The sequence below is a fragment of the Anolis sagrei genome, chromosome 7 (assembly GCF_037176765.1).
Source record: "Anolis sagrei isolate rAnoSag1 chromosome 7, rAnoSag1.mat, whole genome shotgun sequence".
NCBI classification, from domain to species: domain Eukaryota; kingdom Metazoa; phylum Chordata; class Lepidosauria; order Squamata; family Dactyloidae; genus Anolis; species Anolis sagrei.
This window is the reverse complement of record NC_090027.1, coordinates 39,752,283-39,779,180: the sequence shown is the minus strand read 5'-3', so window position 1 is coordinate 39,779,180 and position 26,898 is coordinate 39,752,283. Positions and strand designations below refer to the sequence as shown.

General features: G+C 44.3%; 1 protein-coding gene across 1 annotated transcript; it reads left to right on the top strand.

Annotated features, from left to right (window-relative positions):
- The first annotated feature begins 308 nt into the window (after positions 1-308).
- On the top strand, positions 309-26,898 carry POU2AF1 (POU class 2 homeobox associating factor 1). The gene is made up of 5 exons (XM_060787623.2): positions 309-572; positions 19,654-19,796; positions 21,718-21,760; positions 21,853-22,118; positions 26,407-26,898. Exons 1-5 carry the CDS (start codon positions 557-559, stop codon positions 26,719-26,721), a joined length of 783 nt encoding a protein of 260 aa, XP_060643606.2. The 5' UTR covers positions 309-556; the 3' UTR covers positions 26,722-26,898.

The window sequence follows — 26,898 nt, the reverse complement described above, 5'->3', positions numbered from 1 at the left end:
AAGGTAAGGAATATTCAGAGGTGCTTTGGTCAATTGCTTCCTCTGAAAGAATGCTTATGAAACCCGGGATTAGTTGGCGGTCCCCCATCCAAGTGCCAACCAGGGCTGACCCTGCTTAGCATCCAGGATCAGACAGCATCTGGTATGAAGCTGGTATCCTAGTTACAGATTTCTTGGTTATTCCTGTTCTAGTATTTGCCTTGCAAAACCAATTTGGGCCAATGCTCGGTTATCCTTCTCGGGCGGTGCAATTTTTGTGGTGCATGCTTCTTTTGTGTCATCATTTTTGTCCTTAAAGGCTCACATATATGATCGAATGTCTCTTCTGTACATTTCCACATCACAGCCGCCGTGTGTTGTGGTGAAGAAAAAGCGGGGAGGGAAAAAAGCTGAAGTTCTTGCGGTTACAGGATGTGACGAGCTCTTCTCGCTCAGAGGGACCCAGGTCCCAAAAAGGAACATCTGAAGAGCCGATGATCACATAAAAAGGTGCCCAGAATCTCACCAAAAAAACCAAAAGAGGGGTGAGAAAAAGGACTCCGCTTGCTAGCAGAAGATGCACTGGCAAAAAGGTGAGTTCTGGGATTTTCCTCTGCTTAAACTTTCCTCCTTCTTAGAGCTCACCTTGGAAGGCCATAAGAACCATATTGTTGGAAGAATAGGAGCCATTGATATGTATTATCAACTTTTCTAAGTGCTTTTCAGTTTTCAAGAGGTGCTCAAAGGCGTTGTGATGGAACACAAAAGGATCTGGTGGCATCTTTGAGATGGAGAGAAAGGATTGGGCTATATGGCCATGTTCTAGAGGCATTCTCTCCTGACGTTTCGCTTGCATCTGTGGCAGGCATCCTCAGAGGTAGTGATGATATAACAAGAATGCATTGTTGAAGGCTTTCATGGCCAGAATCACTGGGTTGTTGTAGGTTTTTTCAGGCTATATGGCCATATTCTAGAGGCATTCTCTCCTGACGTTTCACCTGCATCTATGGCAAGCATCCTCAGAGGTAGTGAGGTCTGTTGGAACTAGGAAAGTGGGTTTATATATTTATGGAATAGCCAGGGTGGGGCAAAGAACTGAGGCACCTAAACTGGGCTCTCCAGGCCAATGGAGACTCCACCTCAGACATCAAAAAGCTGCAAGACCACCGAGAACAAACCACGACAGTCAAGATGATCCACCCAGAGGAAAAGGGTTCTTGCCAGACATCAAGGGAATCACTGACCGCATAGGGAAGCTGATGATGAAACACAACATACAAACTATCTAAAGACCCACCAAGAAAATCCAACAAATGCTACGTTCAGTAAAGGACAAGAGGGATCCTCTCACCTCTGCAGGAGTCTACCGTGTACCATGCAGCTGTGGACAAGTCTAGAGAAGGACCACCAAACTCAGGAAGGCCCAAACACGAATCAAGGAACATGAAAGGCTCTGCAGACTACTTCAACCAGAGAAGTCAGCCATAGCAGAGCACCTGATGAACCAGCCTGGACACAGCATATCATATGAGAACACAGAAATGCTGGACCACTCTCACAACCACCCTGTCAGGCTACACAGAGAAGCCATTGAAATCCACAAGAAGCATGTGGACAATTTCAACAGAAAGGAGGAAACCATGAAAATGAACAAAATCTGGCTATCAGTATTAAAAAAAAACCTTTAAAATTACAACAGCAAAACAACAGAGAGGAAACAAACAAGGACACCTAATCACCTCTCAACAAAAGATTGCCCCAGGCACTGCCAGGCCATCCAATACTAATCAAGGTGGTCAGTTGAAACAGTCACACCTAGCTCCAGCAGACAAGAGTTCTTTCTCCCACCCTGGTCATTCCATAGATATATAAACCCACTTTCCTAATTCCAAGAGACCTCACTACCTCTGAGGATGCTTACCATAGATGCAGGCGAAACATCAGGAGAGAATGCCTTTAGAACATGGCCATATAGCCCGAAAAAACCTACAACAACCCAAAAGAATGGATGTAACGAAGGAAAACGGATCCACACACAACTCTAATACGTACCAAGTTACAGTAAGTTGTAGACCATGTGTGTGTGTGCTGAAGAGAAACCTTATGATGATCATTATTATGTGCAGCTGGTAATGTAGGTCAACCAGCAACCGATAGGTTATAACTGTTCCAACAGACCTCACTACCTCTGAGGATGCTTGCCATAGATGCAGATAGTCGCCTAGGCGGGGCAGAAATAGCATAAATAAATAAATGAATAAATAAATAGTTCTTATTTCTTGAACTTGGAGATATTAATTTTTTTCAGTTGTGGGCTTCTGGAAGTTGGAGTCTTAACAACATTTCCATATCTTACATTTGGCTGGGAACAACTGACCAGGGGCGGCTCAACCCATTACGCAAAGTAAGCATTTGCAGTATAGTTGATTTTGCTCAGGGGTGGGTGCTCTTGAGGCGCTCTTGGGGGAAAATAGACCTTGACATATGGGAGTTGTAGTTACTGGGATGTATAGTTCACCTACAATCAAAGAGCATTCTGAACTCCACCAATGATGGAATTGAACCAAATATGGCACACAGAACTCCCACGACAAACAGAATGTATATATCAGTGATTGGTTGGGGGGGGGGGGGAAGGCAAAATACTGTTTGCTTACTATTGAAAATTACCTAGGGCCACTTCTGCAACTGACCCATCCATAGGTACATCTACACTGTAGGTTTAATGCAGTTTGGCCCCACTTGAATTGCCACGGCCCAGTGCTATGAATCCTGGTATTTGAAGTTTGGTGAGGCACCAGCGAAGGCCAAGGAGGGTAAATATCTTGCAAAGCTACAGCTCTCCTGAGGCCAGAACATTGACCCATGGCAGTTCAAATGGCATCAAAATGCATTAATTGTACAGTGGAGATGCGCCATTGAGAGCTGAAAGGAGGGAAGGAGAACACATTTCTGGAGAGATAAAGAGTGAGAAGAAAATGATTAAGATGACTGACATTGCATGCGAAGGTGAAGTTTCCAGCATGTACAATAGCTACCAAGACAAGAGAATATTTCCAATGTTTTCAGAAGGATTAGTCACTGCAAATCAAAGGTCAAGGAATGATTCATGGCCACAATGCTTTCTTTGTAAGGCGACGGTGGTTGCAAACCAAAGAATTTCCGCTTTAGAAAGTGAAAAATTGTCATAATTTGGTCTGTCTTTTAAATAATGGGAAATAATTGACAAAAGATGTAGGCAGCAGTGGGAAGGCGGCAAACATTGAAGTGTGAACGACGCCCCACGGGAGGAAAATACTACTTATTCACAGCAGTGTGTCCTTATCTATTTCATTAGGATTGAACCTTATCACGCTCGATGCATTGAATCATGGTTATCGTTTAAACAAAAGTCAAGCAATCTATATAAATAAAAAGGTAATGTTCGTTTGTGGGATTAACAGAACCCAAAAACCACTGGATGAATTGACACCAATTTTGGACACAAGACACCTAACAATCCAACAAAAACAATCCAACATAGCATAGCACCTGAGGAACCAACCTGGACACAGCATATTATTTGAGAACACAGAAATGCTGGACCACACCAACAACCACCATGTCAGACTACACAGAGAAGCCATTGAAATACACAAGCATGTGGACAATTTCAACAGAAAGGAAGAAACCATGAAAATGAACAAAATCTGGCTACCAGTATTAAAAAAAACTCAAAAAATTACAACAGCAAAATAACAGAGGGGAAACAAACAGGCACATAAAATCACTCTCAACAAAAGATTCCCCCCAGGCACTTCCAAGCCATTGAAAGCTAATCAAGGTGATCAGCTGAAACATTCACACCTAGCCCCAGCAGACAAGAGTTCTTTGTCCCACCCTGGTCATTCCACAGATATATAAACCCATTTTCCTACTTCCAACAGACCTCATTACCTCTGAGGATGCTTGCCATAGATGCAGGCGAAATGTCAGGAGAAAAATTGCCTCCAGAACATGGCCATATAGCCCGGAAAAACCCACAACAACCCAATCCAACAAAAAATTGATTTTGTCATTTGGGAGTTGTAGTTGCTGGGATTTACAGTTCACCTACAATCAAAGAACATTCTGAACCCCACCGATGGAATTCAACCAAACTTGGCACACAGTTCTCCCATGACCACAGAAAATACTGGAAGGGTGTGGTGGGCAGTGTCCTTTGGTTTTGGAGTTGTAGTTCCTTCCCCTACATCCAGAGATCACTGTGGACTCAAACAATGATGGATCTGGACCAAACTCTACAAGAATACCCAATATGCCCAAATGTGAACACTGGTGGAGTTTGGGGAAAATAGAATCTTGACATTTGGGAGTTGTAGTTTCTGGGATTTATACCTACAATCACAGAGCACTCTGAACCCCACCAACGATAGAATTGGGCCAAACCACCCACACAGAACCCCCATGAGGGCCACAGCAACACATGGCAGGGGACGGCTAGTTTGCTTTTATAAAAATGTCCAAATGAGCCAAGATCATAAAGCAGAATCCATCCATTTATCAGAGACCTGAAAGCACTTCTTGAAGCTCTCCATTGAGGGGTGTGTGCATCTACGCTGTTGAATTAATGCAGTTTGATACACAAACATATTTTCATCTTTATTATGTGCAAACTTTGGCCCTCCAGGTGTTTTGGACTCCAACTCCCACAATTCCTACCAGCCTACATTTCCTAACAGCCTACATCAGGCTTGGGTAAACTTTGGTCCTCCAGGTGTTTTGGACTCCAACTCCCACAATTCCTAAAAGCCTACCGGCTGTTAGGAATTGTGGGAGTTGAAGTACAAAACACCTGAAGGGCCAAAGTTTGCCCATGCATGATCTACATCAGGGGTCCTCAAACTAAGGCCCGGGCGCCGGATGCGGCCCTCCAAGGTCATTTACCCGGCCCTCGCTCAGGGTCAACCTAAGTCTGAAACGACTTGAAATCACACAACAACAACAACAACAACAACAATCCTATCTCATCAGCCAAAAGCAGGCCCACACTTCCCATTAAAATACTAATAAGTTTATATTTGTTAAAATTGTTCTTCATTTTAATTATTGTATTGTTTTTAAGTGTTTTTTGCACTACAAATAAGATATGTACAGTGCGCATAGGAATTCATTCATGTTTTTTTCCAAATTATAATCCGGCCCTCCAACAGTTTGAGGGACTGTGACCTGGCCCTCTGTTTTAAAAGTTTGAGGACCCCTAATCTACATGATAGAATTAATGCAGTTTGATGGATGCCACTTGAACTGCCAATGCTATGGAGTCCTGGGATTTGTAGTTTAGTGATGCACCAGACATGGCAACCAAAGTGGTGCCAAACTACATTAATTCTACCATGTAGATTGTGCATGGGCAAACTTTGGCCCTTCGGGTGTTTTGGACTTCAACTCCCACAATTCCTAACAGCCCCATAACCAGCAAAAAATGCTGGAGTTCTTTGGGGGAAAATTCACCTTGATTTGGGGGAGTTGTAGTTCACTTACATCCAGAGAGCACTGTGAACCTAAACACCGATGGATCTGTACCAAACTTGGCACACATACTTATGCCGAAATTTGATTACTAGAGGGGTTTGGGAGGAACTGACCTTCCTTTCTGGGAGTTGTAGTTCGCCCACAACCAGATAAACTGTGACCTCCACCAATGATGGACCTGGACCAAACTTGGCACACAGAACCCCCATGACTAACTCAACCTACTGGAGGGGCTTGAGGGGCCTGACTCACCATAGTGGGAGTTGTAGTTTACCCTACAGACAGAGAGCACACTAAACCCAACTGATGATGTATCTAGAGCAAAGTTGCCCAACATAACAAACTTTAAGTACTGATGAAGTTTTTCAGGGTTAACCTGGCATGATGTGAGTTGTAGTTCACCCACAACCTTATGCATTTGGTATAATTAAAACATAAACTTTTTCAAATAACCCGGCCAACACCGGGTACCCAAAATAGTTTTCAACAAATGATCAAGCATTAAGAAATATTAAGATATTGATCATCCAAAGAAAAAGAATGACTGCCTGCAACTTATTCGTTGCTCACCTGCTTCAGAATAAGTGACACCAAACAGACGGGGGACACTTTTAAGTATATGCTATTATTGTAAGTTTCTTCAGATTTAAGAATTTTATCCTTAAAGGCACTTTGATTTCCACCTGCAAGGACTTGCAAGAAGGCAAAAAGAACGACAACCAACTCAATAGCATTTTGGCCCATCCACAAATGTGCCTTAAAAGCAGCCCCACGTTCCTCAATTCAAGGAGGATGTGCTATTAATGGCAAGCCGTTGGGATAGATTCATGCCGGTGGATGTGGGGAGCAACGGATGGTGGCTATTTTTGCCACTGGGTTCTGCTTGGGAGCTTCCCATGGGTCTTTGGTTGGAGACACAGAAGGCTGCACTTAGGAGATGTTACTGTTTTGGACTTCTGGTCCCCAAATGCTCCATTGTCTGGAGCATGCTGGGAGTTGTAGTCCAAGCAGGGCTCATTTCCAAACTCTGGACAAGATGGACCTATCAGATGACCCAGGTCCCGGGTTCTTTGGGTGCGTTTTGAATTGCAGCTGTGCAAATATTGGCATGGCAAGAGCTTTTGAGAAATTTTACCTGGTGTGCATCTAAACTAGTGTTTCTTAACTTTTCTAATGCCACGACCCCTTAATAAACTTCCTCATGTGGTGGTGACCCCCATCAATACAATTATTTTCGTTGCTATTTCATAACTGTCATTGTGCTACTGTTCTGAATTGTAATGTAAATATCTGACATGTAGGATGTATTTTCATTCACTGGACCAAATTTGGAACAAATACCTGATATGCCTAAATTTGAATATTGGTGAGGTTAGGGGCAGGGGATTGATTTTGTCATTTGGGAGTTGTAGTTGCTGAGATTTATAGTCAACCGACAATCAAACAGCAATCTGGACTCCACCAAACTTGGCACACAGTGCTCCCATGACCAACAGAAAATACTGGAAGGCTTTGGTGGGCATTGATCTTGAGTTTTAGAGTTGTATGTATTGTCGAAGGCTTTCATGGCTGGAATCACTAGGTTCTTGTGGGTTTTTTCGGGCTATAGAGCCATGTTCTAGAGGCATTTCTCCAGACGTTTCGCCTGCATCTATGGCAAGCATCCTCAGAGGTTGTGAGGTCTGTTGGAAGTAGGAAAAATGGGTTTATATATCTGTGGAATGGCTGGGGTGGGGCAAGGAGCTCTTCCCTGCTGCAGTTAGGTGTGAATGTTTAGCTGATCACCTTCATTAGCACTTGAAGGCCTGCCTGAGCCTGGGAAAATCTGTTGCTGGGAGGTGTTAATCTGTGCTTGGTTTTTTTCCTCTCTGTTGTTTAGCTGTTATAATTTTAGAGTTTCTTAATACTGGTGGCCAGATTTTGTTCATTTTCATGGTCTCTTCCTTTCTGTTGAAATTGTCCACATGCTTGTGGATTTCAATGGCTTCTCCGTGTAGTCTGACATGGTGGTTGTTGGTGTGGTCCAGCATTTCTGTGTTCTCAAATAATATGCTGTGTCCAGGTTGGTTCATCAGGTGCTCTGCTATGGCTGACTTCTCTGGTTGAAGTAGTCTGCAGTGCCTTTCATGTTCCTTGATGCGTGTCTGGGCAATGCTGCGTTTGGTGGTCCCTCTGTAGACTTGTCCACAGCTGCATGGTATACGGTAGACTCCTGCAGAAGCGAGAGGATCCCTCTTGTCCTTTGCTGAACGTAGCATTTGTTGGATTTTCTTGGTGGGTTTGTAGATAGTTTGTATGTTGTGTTTCCTCATCAGCTTCCCTATGCGATCAGTGGTTCCCTTGATGTATGGCAGGAACACTTTTCCTCTGGGTGGATCTTCATCTTTACTCTCGTGGTTTGTTCTTGGTCTTGCAGCTCTTCTGATGTCTGAGGTGGAGTCTCCATTGGCCTGGAGAGCCCAGTTGAGGTGGTTCAGTTCATCTTGGAGGAGGTGGGCTTCGCAGATTCTTTTTGCACGGTCTGCCAAGGCTTTAATGGTGCTTCTTTTTTGACTTGGGTGATGGTTGGAGTTTTTATGTAGATATCTATCTGTGTGTGTGGGTTTTCTGTAGACGGTGTGACCCAATTGTTGATCTGGTTTGCGGATGACTAGGACATCTAGAAAAGGCAGTCTTCCTTCATTTTCTTTTTCCATGGTGAACTGGATGTTTGGGTGGATGCTGTTAAGATGGTCCAGGAACCTGTTGAGTTCTTCTTCTCCATGGCTGACCCCCAGTTGGAGAAATGTTGATCTACACAGTAGAATGAATCCTGTTTGACTCCACTTTCACTGCCACGACTCAATGCTATGGAGTTTTAGAAGCTCTTTAGCCTGCTTTGCTAAAGAGCGCTGGTACCTCACCAAACCAAACTCCAATGATTCCATAGCATAAAGTTGAGTCAAATTGCATTCATTCTACAGCAATTTGCACCCCAGCTTAAGCTCTGATGTAGTTTCATAGTAGATGAGTCCCTTCTTGGGATGTCCAATGAGAAAGCTAGCCATGGTTTCGAAAATGGCTCGATGAAGAGGGAGGGAAACTGGGACTGAAAATCTTACAGTGGCGAAACCGAGAGGTGAAACCATCATGTGCCTCTCCATTCATCTGGGGAAAGGCGTTCAGGTGGAGGATGCTCACTGCGGCTTCACAAAAGCAGGTGCTTTAGACTGTTGATGAAGTCAGCGAGGTTTCAATCAGTTGCTTTCCTTAAATCGTGAAACCTTAGATTCTAGCGAAGAGAACTTGGCAGGGCAGGTGACACTTGTTTATGGTGAGCGTTTCCAATGTGTGGATGGATGCATCCTTGGCACTGAAGCTGGTCTCTGGAGGAGGAGTCTGGCCACTTCCGGCTCTCCAACAGTGGTTCAAGCTGGGACACCAACACGGCGGACCGGAATCCGAGGATTCCTGTAATGTGATCCCAAGGAACCAAATACCGTATGTCCCAACTGTGGCTATAGAATTCCCTTATCTGCTGCATAATCTGAGCATGGTAGATGTGTGTCCAAAAAAGCTTTCGGGTTGATTTAACTAGGTATCTAAGTTGTCAACTAGTTGTGTTTTGCATTTGCGCCTTAGTCCATTCTCTTCCATCAAGTCCGTGAAACCATGACATTATTTTGCTTTGCTTTGGCAGAGTTTAGAAACATTATTTTAAGGCCACAGCTTACAGAATCCCTTAGGCAGCATGGACAGTATTCTGGAGAGGATTGCAGGTGGTCTAGTACCCAAAATATAACATTCCCAAGTTCTGTTGAAGAACCTTTCTTATACTAAATAGATGGCTCACTCCTCTAGACCAGAATTTCTCAACCTGGGGGTTGGGACCCCTTGGGGGGGGGGTCACAAGGGGGTTTCAGAGGGGTCACCAAAGACCATCTGAAAACATATATTGCTGATGGTCTTAGGAACCTCCTTGGCAGAGAAGGCTGAAGATCTCTCCACCTGTCCTTCTCTTCCTTTTTGGAAACAGATGGCAAATCCTCCCACCAAAAGCCTGTCTCAGTGAAGGGGAGGGCTATTTCTGAGACTCCAAGTTGGGAGGGGAGAGCAGGCATACTTGGTGCATGACAGCATGGTGTGCATGTGTGGGCAAAGGAGAGCGTGTGAGGCAGAAGGGAGGCTCATGACAGTGAGTCTCTTTAAGGCATTGGGGTTCTGTGTGCCAAGTTTGGCCCAATTCTATCATTGGTGGGGTTCAGAATGCTATTGGATTGTAGCTGAACTATAAATCCCAGCAACTACAACTCACAAATGTCAAAGTCTATTTTCTCCAAACTCCACCAGTGTTCACATTTGGGCATATTGAGTATTCGTGCCAGGTTTGGTCCAGATCCATCATTGTTTGAGTCCATGATGCTCTCTGGATGTAGGTGAACTACAACTCCCAAACCCAAGGCCAATACCCACCAAACCCTTCCAATATTGTCGAAGGCTTTCATGGCCGGAATCACTGGGTTGTTGTAGGTTTTTTCGTGCTATATGGCCATGGTCTAGAGGTATTCTCTCCTGACGTTTCGCCTGCATCTATGGCAAGCATCCTCAGAGGTAGTGAGAAGATGCTTGCCATAGATGCAGGCTTAACATCAGGAGAGAATGCCTCTAGACCATGGCCATATAGCCCGAAAAAACCTACAAAAACCCTTCCAGTATTTTCTGTTGGTCATGGGAGTTCTGCGTGCCAAGTTTGGTTCAATTCCATCATTGGTGGAGTTCAGAATGCTCTTTGATTGTAGGTTAACTATACATCCCAGCAACTACAACTCACAAATGACAAAATCAATCTCCCCTCAACTCCATCAGTATTCAAATTTGGGTGTATCAGATAGTTGTGCCAAATTTGGTCCAGTGAATGAAAATACATCCTGCATATCAGATATTTACATTACAATGCATAACTGTAGCAAAATTATAGTTATGAAGTAGCAATGAAAACAATGTTATGTTTGGGGGTCACCACAACATGAGGAACTGTATTAAGGGGTCGTGGCATTAGGAAAGTTGAATAACACTGCTCTAGACCAAGGTGTGTCTAAACTATGCAATTTATGAAGTCTAGAACCACTTTGACTGCCATGGCTCAGTGCTATGGAATTGTGGGAGCTGTAGTTTGGCGAGGCACCCACACTCTTTGGAAAAGTACAACTGCAGTTGAAGTAGTGCCAAGGTGCATTCATTCTCCAGTGTAGATCGGTGGATCTCAACCTGTGGGTCCCAGAAATCCCAGCAAGTTTGCCAGCTGTTAGGTTTTCTGGGAGTTGAAGGCCAAAACATCTGGGAACCCACAGGTTGAGAACCACTGGTGTAGATGCCTCTTTTTCTGGCCCTAAGTCAAGATGTTCACACTTTGTGCATAACTTTAGTGAGAACTTTCCGGCTCTTTGACAGGCTCCATTGCCACTCAAAGGCTTTGGATCACCCAGTAAACACCTCCCAAGGCGATGTTTGCTTAGCGCCTTTGCAGTGGGTTAAGGGTGTCTTGGGAAACACTGGCCCTGATGTGTGTGGCCTGGGCTTGGATCTGTCCCTTGAATGTTCTGGTTGTCACCATCACTCCGAAAAAGGGAAAACGCCATGGGAAAGCTTAGACCCCAATGCACTTGAGGTTTTCTCCCCAGCAAACAGGTTTCGGCACATCCTGGGCCTCGCATTGTTGACAGCGCATGGTGTCAGATCGAGGTGGCAAGCGTCCTGAGAAGGCGATGGAGCGATTGACATCCGAGAAAACATGGTTTGCCTTCTGTATGTTGACACAGCCTTCAACTGACAACTCCAGGTTGAAGGCATTCTCACACAGAGGCTATCGAGTTCAAGCCAGAAAGTGAGGGACAGGGATTGCATCGCTCCCAAAGAACTCTGGATAGGAAACTAGACCCAGAAGAATTGATGCAGTTCGACACCACTTTAACTATTATGACTCATTGCTATTGAAATAAGGGAGTTGTTGTTGTGTGATATTTAGCCTTCTTTGTCCAAGAGTGTTGAGACCTCACCAAACTACAAATCCCATGATTCCATTACCTTGGGTCAGGGCAGTTAAAGTGGTGCCAAATTGCATTCAGTCTACAGTGTAGCTGCACCTTCTGATGCTTGTTATCCAAATTATCACAATTTTTGTGCAAATTGCCACAATTTTTGCACAGTGGAGGAAGCTATGGAAACGATATGTCCTTTTCTCCCTGCAAGGAAGAATTAATGGAATCTTTGGATGGTGTATGCTTTGAGAGCGACCCAGTGCGTAAGGATACATGCTCTGGTATCGCAGGGAGAGGATTACACCCACTTAAACAAATCTAAGATTTGTTTTCTTAGATTTGAACCCAGTGTGTGTGAAGGTGTGAGAAAATAGGTTGTGCAATTCACATTTTCCCCCTGATGTGAGCCAAGTTCCCCAACCAACTTGTTAAGAAAGCACTCCGATTATTATTATTATATATATTTTTTCAAATCATGCTTCCCATTCTCCTTCGTTGAGTTTTGTGTGCGTTTGTGCCCGCGTTTTCGTTATCGAGGCGGTGTTTGCTTTGTCAAGGCTTCTGCAAACAGGGAAAAAAGATTGCCATTGTGTCTCCTCGAAAAGCTTATTATTTCAATGTTTCTATGTGTCGCTGTGTGATTATGCCGGGGGGGGGGGGGAGAAAACAATGGTGCGTTCTGGTTTGGCACCGCGAAATGGATCAATGTTGTCACCTGCCAAAGTGTGGAGGAAAGAGGGCTCAAGGGGGAAACTACGCTTTTTGGGCCTTGAAAGAGATGCAGCCAACCATGCAAACCCTCCTGAGATGACAATGGGTTTCCAAGGGAAAGTTGGCTTTGCAGGGAGTTGGAGTGACTCATTCGCAAAACGTCCATTTCAACACACTTGGACAGAGGACACCAAGGGAAGATGCCATGGAAGATTGGCATATTTGGCTCCATTTCCATCTCTCAATCAGTTGCCAAGTTGCCTTTCCATCTTCCGCCTACTTGGGAGGATCGGGTCCTATAGCAGCTCGTGATGTTCATCTCAACGGGAGCAGGACACGTATTCTGGGTTTTCGTGTGAAATCGAGAGGGGCTGTCCAAAGTCCTGCACCTATTTTAGGAGTTCATGAAACTTTGAAAAGTTTGGACTAGAACCCAAAGTCAATAATAATAATAATAATAATAATAATAATAATAATTTATTTCTATACTGTTCTCTCTCCCCGAAGGGACTCAGGGTGGTTTACAGGCACAAAACAAAAGGCCTCAAATAAATACAAACAAAAGATAATAATGAATACAAACAAAAGATAATAATGCACAGAAACAACAGTAAACTTACAACTTACAGGTTGGAGATGATGCATAGATAAACTCTGATGGTGAATAACATTTAGTTTTTAAATAAATAAATAACACTCGCTTTCTGCATTCTGGAAGGCACCTTCTACCGTTTTTTATCTTGTGATAAGAATTGGCTTCTGAAAGGAAAAAGGATAGGGAAGAGGAGGAGGCTGGCCAAAAATGCAGTCCGCCATGGAGGCCTTCCAAAATGTTACCTCCTGCCCTCCTAACCCTTCACCTGGCTCCACTTTGTTGCACTTGGCACACAAAACTGAGTGGCGATAAGACTTCTGCAGATGATGCATTTGCCTAGAGCATTACATGGAAGAGCTGTGTCCATCCTGAGCTCCTTTGGGGAAAGCAACATTTTGCCAAATCTGGTGGCAACGACATCAATCTTCTTGACCTTCGTATCCCTTGTTGGATGCGAAGGAGAGACATGTTTCTCCAGTTCTTGTCCTCCGAGTCCTAGAATGGGCTTCTCTTCCTTTGAAAGAAGGGATGATTTAATTGTGCTAATTAATAAATAAAGATAGTCAATTCAGGGTCAACATGACTTGGAGGTTCTTAGGCATGGATCCTAAAGTTGGGTGAGGATATAATTCTGGGTGCATCTACACCAGGGATCACCAAATAGTGGTCCACGGGCCACATTTGACTCTCAAGTTCGTTTATCCGGCCTCCGTTCTGAACTTCAGATTGTGGTCACCTCCTCCTTTTTGCTCCTTAACTCCCCTCCCCTCTCCTCTTGCTATCTCTCTCCAAAACAAAAGGATCTGCTCCACCTTTCCTTTCCTCTCCTTTCCTTTCCTTTCCTTTCCTTTCCTTTCCTTTCTGCTCCTCTCCTTTCGTTATCTCCCTCCAAATCAAAAAGACCTGCTCCACCTTCTTATTGCTCCTTTCCTTTCTTCTCTTCTCTCCTCTGCTCTCCTCTCCCTATTTCTCTCCAAAACAAATGGATCTGCTTCACTCTCCTTTCCTCTCCTCTCTTCTCCTCTCCTCTCCCTATCTCCCTTCAAAACAAAAGGATAGGTTCTACCTTCTTCTTGGTCCTTAACTTTCCTTTCCTCTCCTCTCCTCACCTCGCCTCGCCTCTCCTTTCCTTTTCTCTGCTTTCCTTTCCTTTCCTTTCTTCTCCTCTCCTCTCTTCTCCCTATCTCCCTCCAAATCAAAAGGATCCACTCCACCTTCTTCTTGCTCCTTAGCTCTCCCCTTTCCTTTCCTTTCCTTTCCTTTCCTTTCCTTTCCTTTCCTTTCCTTTCCTTTCCTTTCCTTTCCTTTCCTTTCCTTTCCTTTCAGTATCTCCCTCCAAAATCAAAGGATCTGCTCCACCTTATTGCTCCTTAACTTTCCTTTCTTCTCCTCTTCTCCCTATCTCCCTCCAAAACAAAAGGACCAGTCCCAACTCCTTGCTTCTTAAGTCTTCTTTCCTTTCTTTTCCTCTGCTCTCTCTACTTTCCTCCTAAACTTTAGCAATCCTCTTCACTCCAGGAAACAGAGATGGAGGGAATTTAGAAAGTATGGCATAACGATGGGTGACTTTAGCCAAGTTGTACCCTCTCAGCCTCAGAGGAGAGGACACGGAAAGAGCCTCCTTGAAGACTGAGTAAATACAGCTGGGCATCCCTTGGGCAACGTTGCTTGTAAACAGCTAATCTTTCCAACCCAAAAACATTGCTTTACAACATTCTATGCAATGTATTGTCGAAGGCTTTCATGGCTGGAATCACTAGGTTCCTGTGGGTTTTTTCGGGCTATAGAGCCATGTTCTAGAGGCATTTCTCCTGACGTTTCGCCTGCATCTATGGCAGGCATCCTCAGAGGTAGTGAGGTCTGTTGGAATTAGGACAATGGGTTTATATATCTGTGGAATGGCTGGGGTGGGGCAAGGAGCTCTTCCCGGCTGCAGTTAGGTGTGAATGTTTCAGCTGATCGCCTTCATTAGCATTTGAAGGCCTGCCTGAGCCTGGGAAAATCTCTTGCTGAGAGGTGTTAATCTGTGCCTGGTTGTTTCCTCTCTGTTGTTTTGCTGTTGTAATTTTAGAGTTTTTTAATACTGGTAGCCAGATTTTGTTCATTTTCATGGTCTCTTCCTTTCTGTTGAAATTGTCCACATGCTTGTGGATTTCAATGGCTTCTTTGTGTAGTCTGACATGGTGGTTGTTGGTGTGATCCAGCATTTCCGTGTTCTCAAATAATATGCTGTGTCCAGGCTGGTTCATCAGGTGCTCTGCTATGGCTGACTTCTCTGGTTGAAAATTACAACAGCAAAGCAACAGAGAGGAAACAACCAGGCACAGATCAACACCTCCCAGCAAGAGATTTTCCCAGGCTCAGGCAGGCCTTCAAATGCTAATGAAGGTGATCAGCTGAAACATTCACACCTAACTGCAGCAGGCAAGAATCCTTTGTCCCACCCCAGCCATTCCACAGATATATAAACCCATTGTCCTAATTCCAACAGACCTCACTACCTCTGAGGATGCTTGCCATAGATGCAGGTGAAACGTCAGGAGAAATGCCTCTAGAACATGGCTCTATAGCCCGAAAAAACCCACAAGAACCTAGTTATTCTATGCAATGCTTTTGATATGAAATGAATAAAAAGCTTTAGAGGAAGACAAAGGCAAATCCTCTTTGAATAAACTGTGACAAGAAAGCTCTGTGAGGGGGTCGCCTAAGGGTTGCCCTGAGCCTGAAGCAACTTGAAGGCACACAACAACAACAACAACAACCTGTAGTCCAGGCCACCAACGTCTGAAAGACCTTGAATTGGCCCTCTGCTTAAAAACTGTGAGGATCCCTGATCTACATTGTAGAATTAACACAGTTTGCTCCACACTTTCACCGTCATGGATTTTGTGTTGAGACTTGGGCCCACAATTTCCAAGGCTTCCCATCATGTATTCCGAAATTCGAAGAAATCAGGAACCCAAAGGTTCTCCAAACATTTCAGATCAATCTGTACTAAAAGAAGAAAGGAAGAAGTAGCACCTTTAAGACTAATAGATTACAGTGCTGATTGCAATCATTTATCTAGCACTCAATGCCGAGACAAAACATTAAAATCAATACGGATTTTTGGGGAAAAATGCAAATGTTACTCAAAGCTATTTTTAGCAAAATCATGCAACAAATTGTTGTGTTGGATCCATCTAAAAGGAATTAACATCAGAATTTTTTTTAAAATAGCATTAAAAACACATCTCACAATTGAAAGCCCATTTCTGTCAAGTCAGAAAAATAGAAAAGGATGACAATGCACATATAGGATAGGGGATTGTGGTATCTGTAATCCAAGCAGTTACTTTCCCCAACTCAGATGGGTTTTTCCAACTTGGATAATGAAATATCTTGCTTTCTCGTAAGAAAGGTGAGTATTTTACAGCCTCCGCAGAGATGCAAAACTATGCATTCTTGCATTTTTCCATTTCGGCACTCACTACCATGTGTTTGGCACCAATACAAATGGATAAGAGCATTTTCCACATTCCAAGATTTGAGTGGTTTCGAGGACCCGATATGGATTTAAAGCGACAGGGCTGAATCCGGCTTCTCTGGGAAGGACAATATGGGTCCTTTGTTTGATTTGTTCATTTGCTCCCATGTTCCAGATAGAAAAAAAGGCATATCAGAGAGAATATAGGGAGAGAGAGAGCTTTCCAATCAAAGCCTGTTAATGGAGGGGTTTTATCAATATTGTCTTTTTGTTTCCCACACTTTGATCCAGCGGCCACTTGCTGAAGTTGAATGCCTTCTGCAAGCAAGATAACATTTAACCATTTCCGATTTGTAAGTGAATGCACTTTCCTTGCGACTCATGCACCAGCTCCATTATTCAAGGGAAGCATTCGTTGTCTTAGATCCCCCAAAACTGCAATTATTGTAAGCAGAAGTTTCATTTTATGTGCCAAGGAACCTCCAGATCACCATTGTGTCTAAGGATGTTTAGATGCTCCAGATATTGGGAATTTCGAACTCTCAAAAGCACCAAAAGCAAGAGATTTGGAGAGCCAAAGTCCAAAACATCTGGAGACACAATCTGGAGTGGAATAAGAATACAGTAAGACCCCCATAACTATGTGATGTGCGGGGCTTGATGAATCCAAGGCTGGAGTTAAAATTGCTAGATGAAACATTAATAACCTTAGATATGCAGATGATACCACTTTGATGGCTGAAAGTGAGGAGGACCTGAAGAGCCTTCTAACCAAGGTGAAAGAAGAAAGGGCAAAAGCTGGTTGCAGTTAAACATAAAAAACCAAGACGATGGCAACAAGACTGATTGAGAACTGGCAAATAGAGGGAGAAAAGGTGGAGGCAGAGCCAGTCTTTGCATTTCTAGGTGCAAAGATGCCTGCAGACACAAACTGCAGCCAGGAAATCAGAAGATGTTTCCTTCTTGGGAGGAGAGCAATGACCAATCTTGATAAGATAGTGAAGAGTAGAGACATCACTCTGGCAACAAAGGTCTGCGTAGTTAAAGCAATAGTATTCCCTGTAGTAATCTATGGATGCAAGAGCTGGACCATAAGGAAGGCTGAGCGAAGGAAGAGAGAAGCTTTTGAACTGTGGTGTAGGAGGAAAATTCTGAGAGTGCCTTGGACCATGAGAAGATCCAACCAGTCCATCCTCCAGGAAAGAATGGCTGGCTGTGCATTGGAGGGAAGAATAGTAGAGGCAAAGATGAAGTACTTTGGTCACATAATGAGAAGACAGGAAAGCTTGCAAAATGGAAAGAAAGAGGAAGAGGGCCTGACCAAGGGCAAGGTGGGTGGATGGTATCCTTGAAGTGACTGGCTTGACTTTGAAGGAACTGGGGGTGGCCATGGCTGACAGGGAGCTCTGGTCTGTGCTGGTCCAGAAGGTAATGATGGGTCAGAAGCAACTGAATGAAGAAACAACAAACTACAGAACTCATATCTGTGGCTTTGTTTACAAAACAGTGTTTCTAGGTGTTTCCTAGGTCTTCCAGGCAATTCTGTGGTAGGATTCTCTTGGAGGTGGCCACCAATTGTCATCAGAGGACCTACTAAAATCTCCTCTAGGAATCTTTTCGTTCTCCAGTGAAAACCTATAGTATGCCAGGACCAGGAGAAAGGTCATGGAAGGCTGTTTGGCCATATCTGTGATTTCATATAACCACAGTCCTGCTGGGGTCGTATTCCCTGAAGATATTGAGGCCTTACTATTCTTGAAGTCCAAAGGAATTTAATGGTGATGACTATGACGATGATGATACAGGCAGTCCCCAAGTTACGAACAAGAGAGGATCTGTAGGTTTGTTCTCAAGTTGAATTTGTATGTAAGCTGGAACAAGTACATTTGTTAAGTCTTACTCCATCTATCTATCTATCTATCTATCTATCTATCTATCTATCTAGCTAGCTAGCTAGCTAGCTAGCTAGATACGAGGGTTGAATGAAAAGTAATGCCTCCACCTTCGTAACTCAACAGATGGCAGTATTGGTATGCATCAGGTACTGGCTTATTCAGTAGACTCTCCTCTACAGTTCCATTTTGGTGGGAAGCCTTAGCATTGAATGGTTGTGTTGTTAAAGTGCGAAGTATGGAACCCTGTGCAGATGGTCGGTCAATGCGACTTAAGCAACGTGCAGTCATTGAATTCTTGACAGCAGAAGGTGTCACCCCAAAGGAGATTCATCAGAGAATGCAACCTCTTTATGGTGATTGTGTTGATGTGAGTGCTGTGCATCGTTGGGCGAGTAAGTTTAAAGATGTTGAGTTTGGAACACCTGACTTGCATGACAAAGAGTTGGATGTCCTGTGACAGCAACCACCGAGTTACCCAAGCAAAAGGTTGACAGATTGATTCAGGACAGTTGTCGTTTCACTCAGAGAGAAATTTCAAGCATAATCAGCATTTCACAAGAACGTGTGGGTCACATTATTACTTTGTTGGCTATTGGAAAATCTGTGCACAATGGGTTGCGGAAACAGAGTGTTGACTTCTTCCGAGATGGCTTCAGAAAACTTGTTCATCGTTGGCAGAAATGTATCGAATTGTCTGGTGATAATGTGGAAAAGTGAATAGTGGTAGTAAAAGAGCACATTCTAAGGATTATTTCTGCGTTTGATTTATTAAAATATTCCCATCCAAACCCAAGCAACGAAGGTGGAGGCATTAGTTGTCATTCAACCATATCTAGTATCTATCTATGATCTATCTATCTATTTTAGCTTTGGTTAGCATAGGGAACGGTTAACACTCCTGTGAGGTTTCCTTTGCTGTCTGAGTCCCTGGTCAGAAGATTCCACCTCACTTTCCATCCCTGTGAAAATAGGATTCTGAAAAATGTGGCTTGTTGTGGAAACAAGGATTGGAGATAAAGCTTCAGTGGAGACACATTTTCCCCCATGATAACTCTTCCAGGAGTGGATTTCCCTTCTGAGTGAAGATTCCTCTCACTTGCCGTTGTCTCACCCCTGTTCTAAGTCAGATGTTTGTAACTTGGGGACTATTTGCAATAATAATCATGATGATGATGATGATATTACAATAATGTATTGTCAAAGGCTTTCATGGCCGGAATCACTGGGTTGTTGTAGGTTTTTTCAGGCTATATGGCCATGTTCTAGAGGCATTCCTTCCTGACGTTTTGCCTGCATCTATGGCAAGTATCCTCAGAGGTTGTGAGGTGCTCACTATCACTGAGGATGCTTGCCATAGATGCAGGCGAAACGTCAGGAGAGAATGCCTCTAGAACATGGCCATATAGCCTGAAAAAACCTACAACAACCCAATAATAATAATAATAATAATAATAATAATAATAATATTTTCCTTAGCTTCTGCCCCAGAGCCGCCCCCTCCGCAGCCCTCCCCTCGCCCCTACCAAGGTGTCCGAGTCAAAGAACCGGTGAAGGAGCTCCTCAAGAGGAAGCGCGGCAGTCTTCAGAATGCCAATGGAGCCACTGCAGCCGCCACAACGGTAAGGAACACCTCATTATTTATATATTAATTTATTTATAATATTTATATCCCACCCTTCTCATCCCAAAAGGGACTCAGGGCGGAGCACAACATATATGCCAGGATATAAATAAACTATTGTTGTTCATTCGTTCAGTGTCTCCGACTTTTCATGACCTCATGGACCAGCCCACGCCAGAGCTCCCTGTCAGCCGTCACCACCCCCAGCTTCTTCAAGGTCAGTCCAGTCACTTCAAGGATGCCATCCATCCATCTTGCCCTTGGTCGGCCCCTCTTCCTTTTACCTTCAACTTTCCCCAGCATCATTGTCTTCTCTAGGCTTTTCTGTCTCCTCATGATGTGGCCAAAGGACTTCCACTTTGTCTCTCGTCTCCTTCCCTCCAGTGAGCAGCCGGGCTTTATTTCCTGGAGGATGGACTGGTTGGATCTTCTCGCAGTCCAAGGCACTCTCAGCACTTTCCTCCAACACCACAGCTCAAAAGCATCTCTCTTCCTTCCCTAATGTCCCGCTCTCACATCCGTAGGTGACTACAGGGAAGACCATGGCTTTGACTAGGCAATGGATCTTTGTTGCCAGTCTGATGTCTCTACTCTTTACTATTTTATCGAGATTGGACATTGCTCTCCTCCCAAGAAGGAAGCGTCTTCTGATTTCCTGGCCACAGTCTGCATCTGCAGTCATCTTTGCCCCTAGAAATACAAAGTCTGTCACAGCCTCCACATTTTCTCCCTCTATTTTCCAGTTGTTAATCATTCTTGTTGCCATAATCTTGGTTTTTTTGACATTTAGCTGCAACCCAGCTTTTGCGCTTTCTTCTTTCACCTTGATTAGAAGGCTCCTCAGCTCCTCCTCGCTTTCGGCCATCAGAGTGGTGTCATCTGCATATCTGAGGTTGTTAATGTTTCTTCCAGCAATCTTAACCCCAGCCTTGCATTCATCCAGCCCCGCACATCCTCGCATGATGTCTTCTGCATACAAGTTAAAAAGGTTGGGTGAGAGGATGCAGCCTTGCCGGACACCTTTCCCAATCTTGAACCAGTCTCCTGTTCCGTGGTCAGTTCTGACTGTTGCTACTTGGTCCTTGTACAGATTCCTCAGGAGAGAGGGAAGGGGGCTTGGGATGCCCATCCCACCAAGATAAAATGAACTATACACATACATAAACATTAAAATCGGTCATCTCGATGTTGAAATCCACTGTTTAAAACTGCCTCAATCATCCGCCAACATCTTTGGGTGCATCTGCACTGTGGAATTAATGCAGTTTGGTACCGCTTGAACAGCCAGGACCCAATGCTGTGCAATCCTGGGAGTTGTAATTTTGCAAGGTCTTGATCCTTCCCTGTCAAAGAGTGTTGGTGCCTTTTCAAATCCCAGGATTCCAGAGCATTGAGCTTTGGCAGTCTAAGTAGGATCAAAGTGCATTAGTTCTACAGTGTAGATCAAGCATAGGCAAACTTGGGCCCTCCAGGTGTTTTGGACTTCAACTCCCACAATTCCTGGCCTCAGGTCCTTTCCTTTTTCCCCTCAGCCGCTTAAGTGGAAAAAGAAACTATGTTGAATTGGTTGAGACTTGATGAAATACTCATTGGAAAAACTAGAGCAAAATGTGCTGTATGATGTCCCTTGTGCAAAAGCAAAGTTTTTGCAGTTTGATAAACTTTTCCCATGTTTTTATGATAGACCGAATTAGGAAAGTGTGGTGGAGGCTCCTTCTTTGGAGAGTTTTAAACAGAGGCTGGATGACCATCTGTCAGGGGTGCTTTGAATGCAATTTTCCTGCTTCTTGGCTGAATGGGGTTGGACTGGATGGCCCATGAGATCTCTTCCAACTCTATGATTCTATGAAATGACATTTATAACCCAGGAACAAAAATTGTGTTACATAGGGTTGTTATTATTTTCCTTTCTCCTTTAGGTATTTTTCCCCCATCAGGCACTCCCATCTTATTCGCCAGCAGGTAAGGACTTCCCAATTTGACTGTTTTCTCCATCCCATTGCATTGCTGGCTTCGTATATCCTTGAACTTGCTGCCTTCTCCTTCAATTCCAGGCCAGGTCTGTACCGATTCGGAGTTCGTTGCTTCTCCATTGGTGGATGATGGGACTCTCTATTCCGGATGGCTAGCGCAACCCTCTCCGGCCGCTCTGCAGCCATTGACCCAATGGACAGCCTATCCTGATTATGTGCCACACGAAGCAGTCAGCTGCCCTTACACGGGGGAGATGTACGTCCAGCCAGTCTGCCCCAGTTACACACTGGTGGGGACCTCCTCAGTGCTGACCTATGCCTCCCAACCCCTGATCACCAACCTGACGGTGAGTCTGAATCTACTCCCAGATCTGGATGGTGGTGAATTTGGTCTGGGTTTCAGTCCGAACTTGAAATATGCTATATTCAGGTTGGAAGGGATGGTCCCAATTGATCCCTCAAATTGTGGAACTCAAGCCACCCACTTCAAACACATTCTACCATGTAGGGAGGCACCATCAAAGCCCTCCCGATAGATGGCCATCCAGCCTCTGTTCAAAATCCTCTAGAGAAGATTAGGAAGAACTTCCTGACAATAAGGAGAGCTGTTTAACAGTGGGACTCACTGCCTCAGAATCCAGTGGAGGTTTCTTCCTCGGAGGCTATTAAACAGGATGGATGGATGGCCATCTGTCAGGGATGCTTTGATTGTGCTTTTCCTGCATGGCAGAAGGAGGTTGGATTAGATGTCTCATGCGGACTCTCCCAAATTTATGATTCTATGACACCAACCATGTTAAACTATTCATTTGTGCAAGATTCAGATTTAATTCTGCTTAAGTGTCTATAGGTTTTCATTGTATATAGTACTATTTCAGTACTATTTGCCACTATTTAGTGCAATTTAGTACTTTGAGTTTTGTTAAGAAAGAGAGGAAAGTAGCATATTAATATTAATAATATTAATACATTTTAAATGGCTTTTGAAATGTCTTAGCTTCTATCTTCCTTCCACTTTTGAGCTTTGTCCTCAGCTTACTTCAAATGCAGACATAATTTCCACTCAGGGTGCATCTACACTGTAGAATTAATGTGGTTTGATACCACTTTGAGTATCTTAACTCAATGCTATGGATTCCTAAGAACTGTAACTTTACAAGGTCTTTAGCCTGGAGTCTCATCAAGCTACAACTTTTCTGATTCCATAGTATTGAGCCGGGGCCTTTAAAGTGATACCAAACTGTGTTAATTCTACAGTGTAGATGCATTTTGATGTCCCTGTGACATTTCAGAAGGGATGGTGTGCTCCTCTGTTTTGCCTAAGCAAGCAGTCTTACGTCTCCGATTCTCCGCTTGCAAACTCTTGCCATGAAAGAAAGCCATAAATTGCATTGTTCTGTCTCTCGCTCCCCTTAAATATCGAATATCAGATTTGAATATCAGCTTGCAGGACTTGGATGATAGATCTCAGTTCTCTTTCAGTTCTGTTCCCAGCATTATTTTCTTCCAGATGTATTTGGAAGGCAATTGATTTATCAGCTGACGGCTTCTGAGGTTCTTTCCATTGAAAAGCACAACACTCTTCACCAGGAGGATAAAACGGTTTCTAAAAATCTTGGAGAAACTCTCGGCAAACAATGTTATTACTAGAAACACAAGTTAAAAGCTCCTTAAAGTTTCTGGGCTTGGAGTGTTGCAAGGATTTAGGCATTCTTTTCTGTGCAGAATATTCTGTTTTAAGCAAACTTCACGAGAATTTTGCACAGAATAAGTCCTAAACTAGGACTATTCCCCCAAAAATGCACTTTTTGGAGACTTTTTCACAGCCAGAAGTAAATAGCTTTTAAAAGTGGTTTTGAATCTCAATGGCCTGCTATCAATGGTCACATTCTTCTAAGGGTGGTTTGTGCTGAGCTGAAAAATACCAAAATCAATCAAATTCATTTGGAGGTGTTTGCAAAAGTTGCGGATAAAACAGATCCCTTTGGGAAACTACCAGGTGGGATTTGAGGAGCAGATCACCACGGTGGTGCAAAAGGTTAGAATCATAGAATCAAAGAGTTGGAAGAGACCTCATGGACCATCCAGTCCAACCCCTTGCCAAGAAGCAGGAATATTGCATTCAAATCACCCCCGACAGATGGCCATCCAGCCTCTGTTTAAAAGCTTCCAAAGAAGGAGCCTCCACCACACTCCAGGGCAGAGAGTTCCACTGCTGAATGGCTCTCACAGTGCTGCTGAACTCCTGATCTGATGGTTGGCAATTCGAATCCATAGGATGGAGTGAGCTCCTGTTGTTAGCCCAGCTCCTGTCAACCTAGCAGTTCAAAAACATGCAAATGTGAGTAGATAAATAGATACCGCTTCAGTAGGAAAGGCATAACATGCTCCATGGGCCACACAACCAGGAGGTTCCTATGGACAACACAGGTTTCTTGGCTTGGAAATGAAAATAAGCACCTCCTCCTGAGCCGGAGATGAGCATTGCTTCCAAAGCTAGAAATGAAAGGAGAAGCCTTTGCCTTTGTTTGTGTTTGTGTATCTCATTGTATTATAACAAGGCATCGAGTATTTACCAGTATCTGCTTACACTGTAATTCACTCTCACGGGGAGAAGGGCAAATATAAATGAAGTGTTATTATTATTATTATTATTATTATTATTATTATTATTATTATTACTAGGAAGCTGGGGGGGATTTGAGGAGCAGATCACCAGGATTCTGGCCCAACTGACCTGTCCGAACGCATAGAATCATAGAATCAATGAGTTGGAAGAGACCTCATGGGCCATCTAGTCCAACCCCATTCTGCCAAGAAGCAGGAATATTGCATTCAAATCACCCCTGACAGATGGCCATCCAGCCTCTGCTTAAAAGCTTCCAAAGAAGGAGCCTCCACCACACTCCGGGGCAGAGAGTTCCGGCTCTCAGAGTCAGGAAGTTCTTCCTCATGTTCAGATGGAATCTCCTCTCTTGTAGTTTGAAGCCATTGTTCCGCGTCCTAGTCTCCAAGGAAGCAGAAAACAAGCTTGCTCCCTCCTCCCTGTGGCTTCCTCTCACATATTTATACATGGCTATCATATCCCCTCTCAGCCTTCTCTTCTTCAGGCTAAACATGCCCAGCTCCTTAAGCCGCTCCTCATAGTGCTTGTTCTCCAGACCTTTTATCATTTTAGTCGCTCTCCTCTGGACACATTCCAGCTTGTCAATATCTCTCTTGAATTGTGGTGCCCAGAACTGGACACAATATTCCAGATGTGGTCTAACCAAAGCAGAATAGAGGGGTAGCATGACTTCCCTAGATCTAGACACTAGGCTCCTATTGATGCAGGCCAAAATCCCATTGGCTTTTTTTGCCGCCACATCACATTGTTGGCTCATGTTTAACTTGTTGTCCACGAGGACTCCAAGATCTCCCCTTACGAACCACCAAGGACTTTAAGACTTTAAGATGATCTGGGGAGGCCCTGCTCTTGGTCCCGCCTTTGTCACAAGTACGTCTGGCAGAGACGAGAGACGGGACCTTCTCAGTGGTGGCCCCGTGGCTACGGAGCACCCTCCCTAGGGAGATCAGATTAGCTCCCTCCCTCTTAATGTTTCGGAGGCAAGTGAAAACATGGTTGTTTGAGCAAGCGTTTACAAATGCAGAGTAGCTAATATAGGAAATCAAATGATGTGACGATGGAACTGGACAATGCTGATAATAAGGAGACGCTAATGATGTTTTTGTTGCTCTTGTTGTGTTTTATACTGTCTTAATGTTTTAATCTGTATTATGATTTTATGTGTACTTTATTTATTTATTTATCGTGTCATCAGCAACCATACCATCGTATTACATTTCTAACAGAACAAAACAAACACACAGATTAGAAAAAAACCACACAGATTTTGCAAACTTGGTAGTTGGTTAAATGTCCTTTGACCAGTATTTGGCCACTTGGAGTGCCTCTGGTGTTGCCGCAAGAAGGTCCTCCCTTGTGCATGTGGCAGGGCTCAGGGTGCATTCCAGCAGGTGGTCAGTGGTTTGCTCCTCTCCACACTCGCATGTCGAGGATTCCACTTTGTAGCCCCATTTCTTAAGGTTGGCTCTGCATCTCGTGGTGCCAGAGCGCAGTCTGTTCAGCGCCTTCCAAGTCGCCCAGTCTTCTGTGTGCCCAGGGGGGAGTCTCTCATCTGGTATCACCCACGGATTGAGGTGCTGGGTTTGGGACTGCCACTTTTGGACTCTCGCTTGCTGAGGTGTTCTAGCGAGTGTCTCTGTAGATCTAAGAAAACTATGTCTTGATTTAAGTCGTTGACAGGCTGGCTGATACCCAAACAGGGGATGGGCTGGAGATGTCTCTGCCTTGGTCCTTTCACTATTGGCTGCTACTTCCCGGCGGATGTCAGGTGGTGCAATACCGGCTAAGCAGTGTAATTTCTCCAATGGTGTAGGGCGCAGACACCCTGTGATAATGCGGCATGTCTCATTAAGAGCCACATCTACTGTTTTGTGTACTGATTTGTTGGAAGCCGCCTTGGGTCACCGATTGACTGAGAAAGGGTATTACAAATACAGTAAATAAATTCTGGAAGCTGTAATTCCAAATAGCTTGTCCCAACTCACCACTCGATGTGTTTTGTCCACTAGGCAAGGTCCACCTCGACTCCGACCGTCATGCCTCACTTGGATATGTTGGAGCAGCAAGGTCCCCTGAGCTACTTTCCATGGACTCAACCCATCTCTACTCTTCCGGCTCCTTCCTTACAATATCAGACGGCTTCCTCAGCCCTTCCGGCCCCCCAATTCCTTCCCCTTCCTGTGTCAATCCCGGAAGCTGTCCCTCAAGACCTGGAGGACACCAGGAAAGAGCTGAGCGGACTGTCGATGGAGAAGCTCCTCCTTCAGGAGGAGAACCATGGCATCTTTGACTTAAGCAACAGCCTCCCAGTTGAAGGACTCTAAATCCCCATTGCAACCAACCAAACAGGGTGAAATGTCTCAGGAAGGATGCCTCCTTCTGGTTATCTCTCTTTCAATGGTCCCAGAAATGTTCTCAAGAAGTTGTCCTTTCAACAACCCCATTGAAGGCAGTTCAGCCAGGACAGGCATGGGCAAACTTGGGGCCCTCCAGGTGTTTTG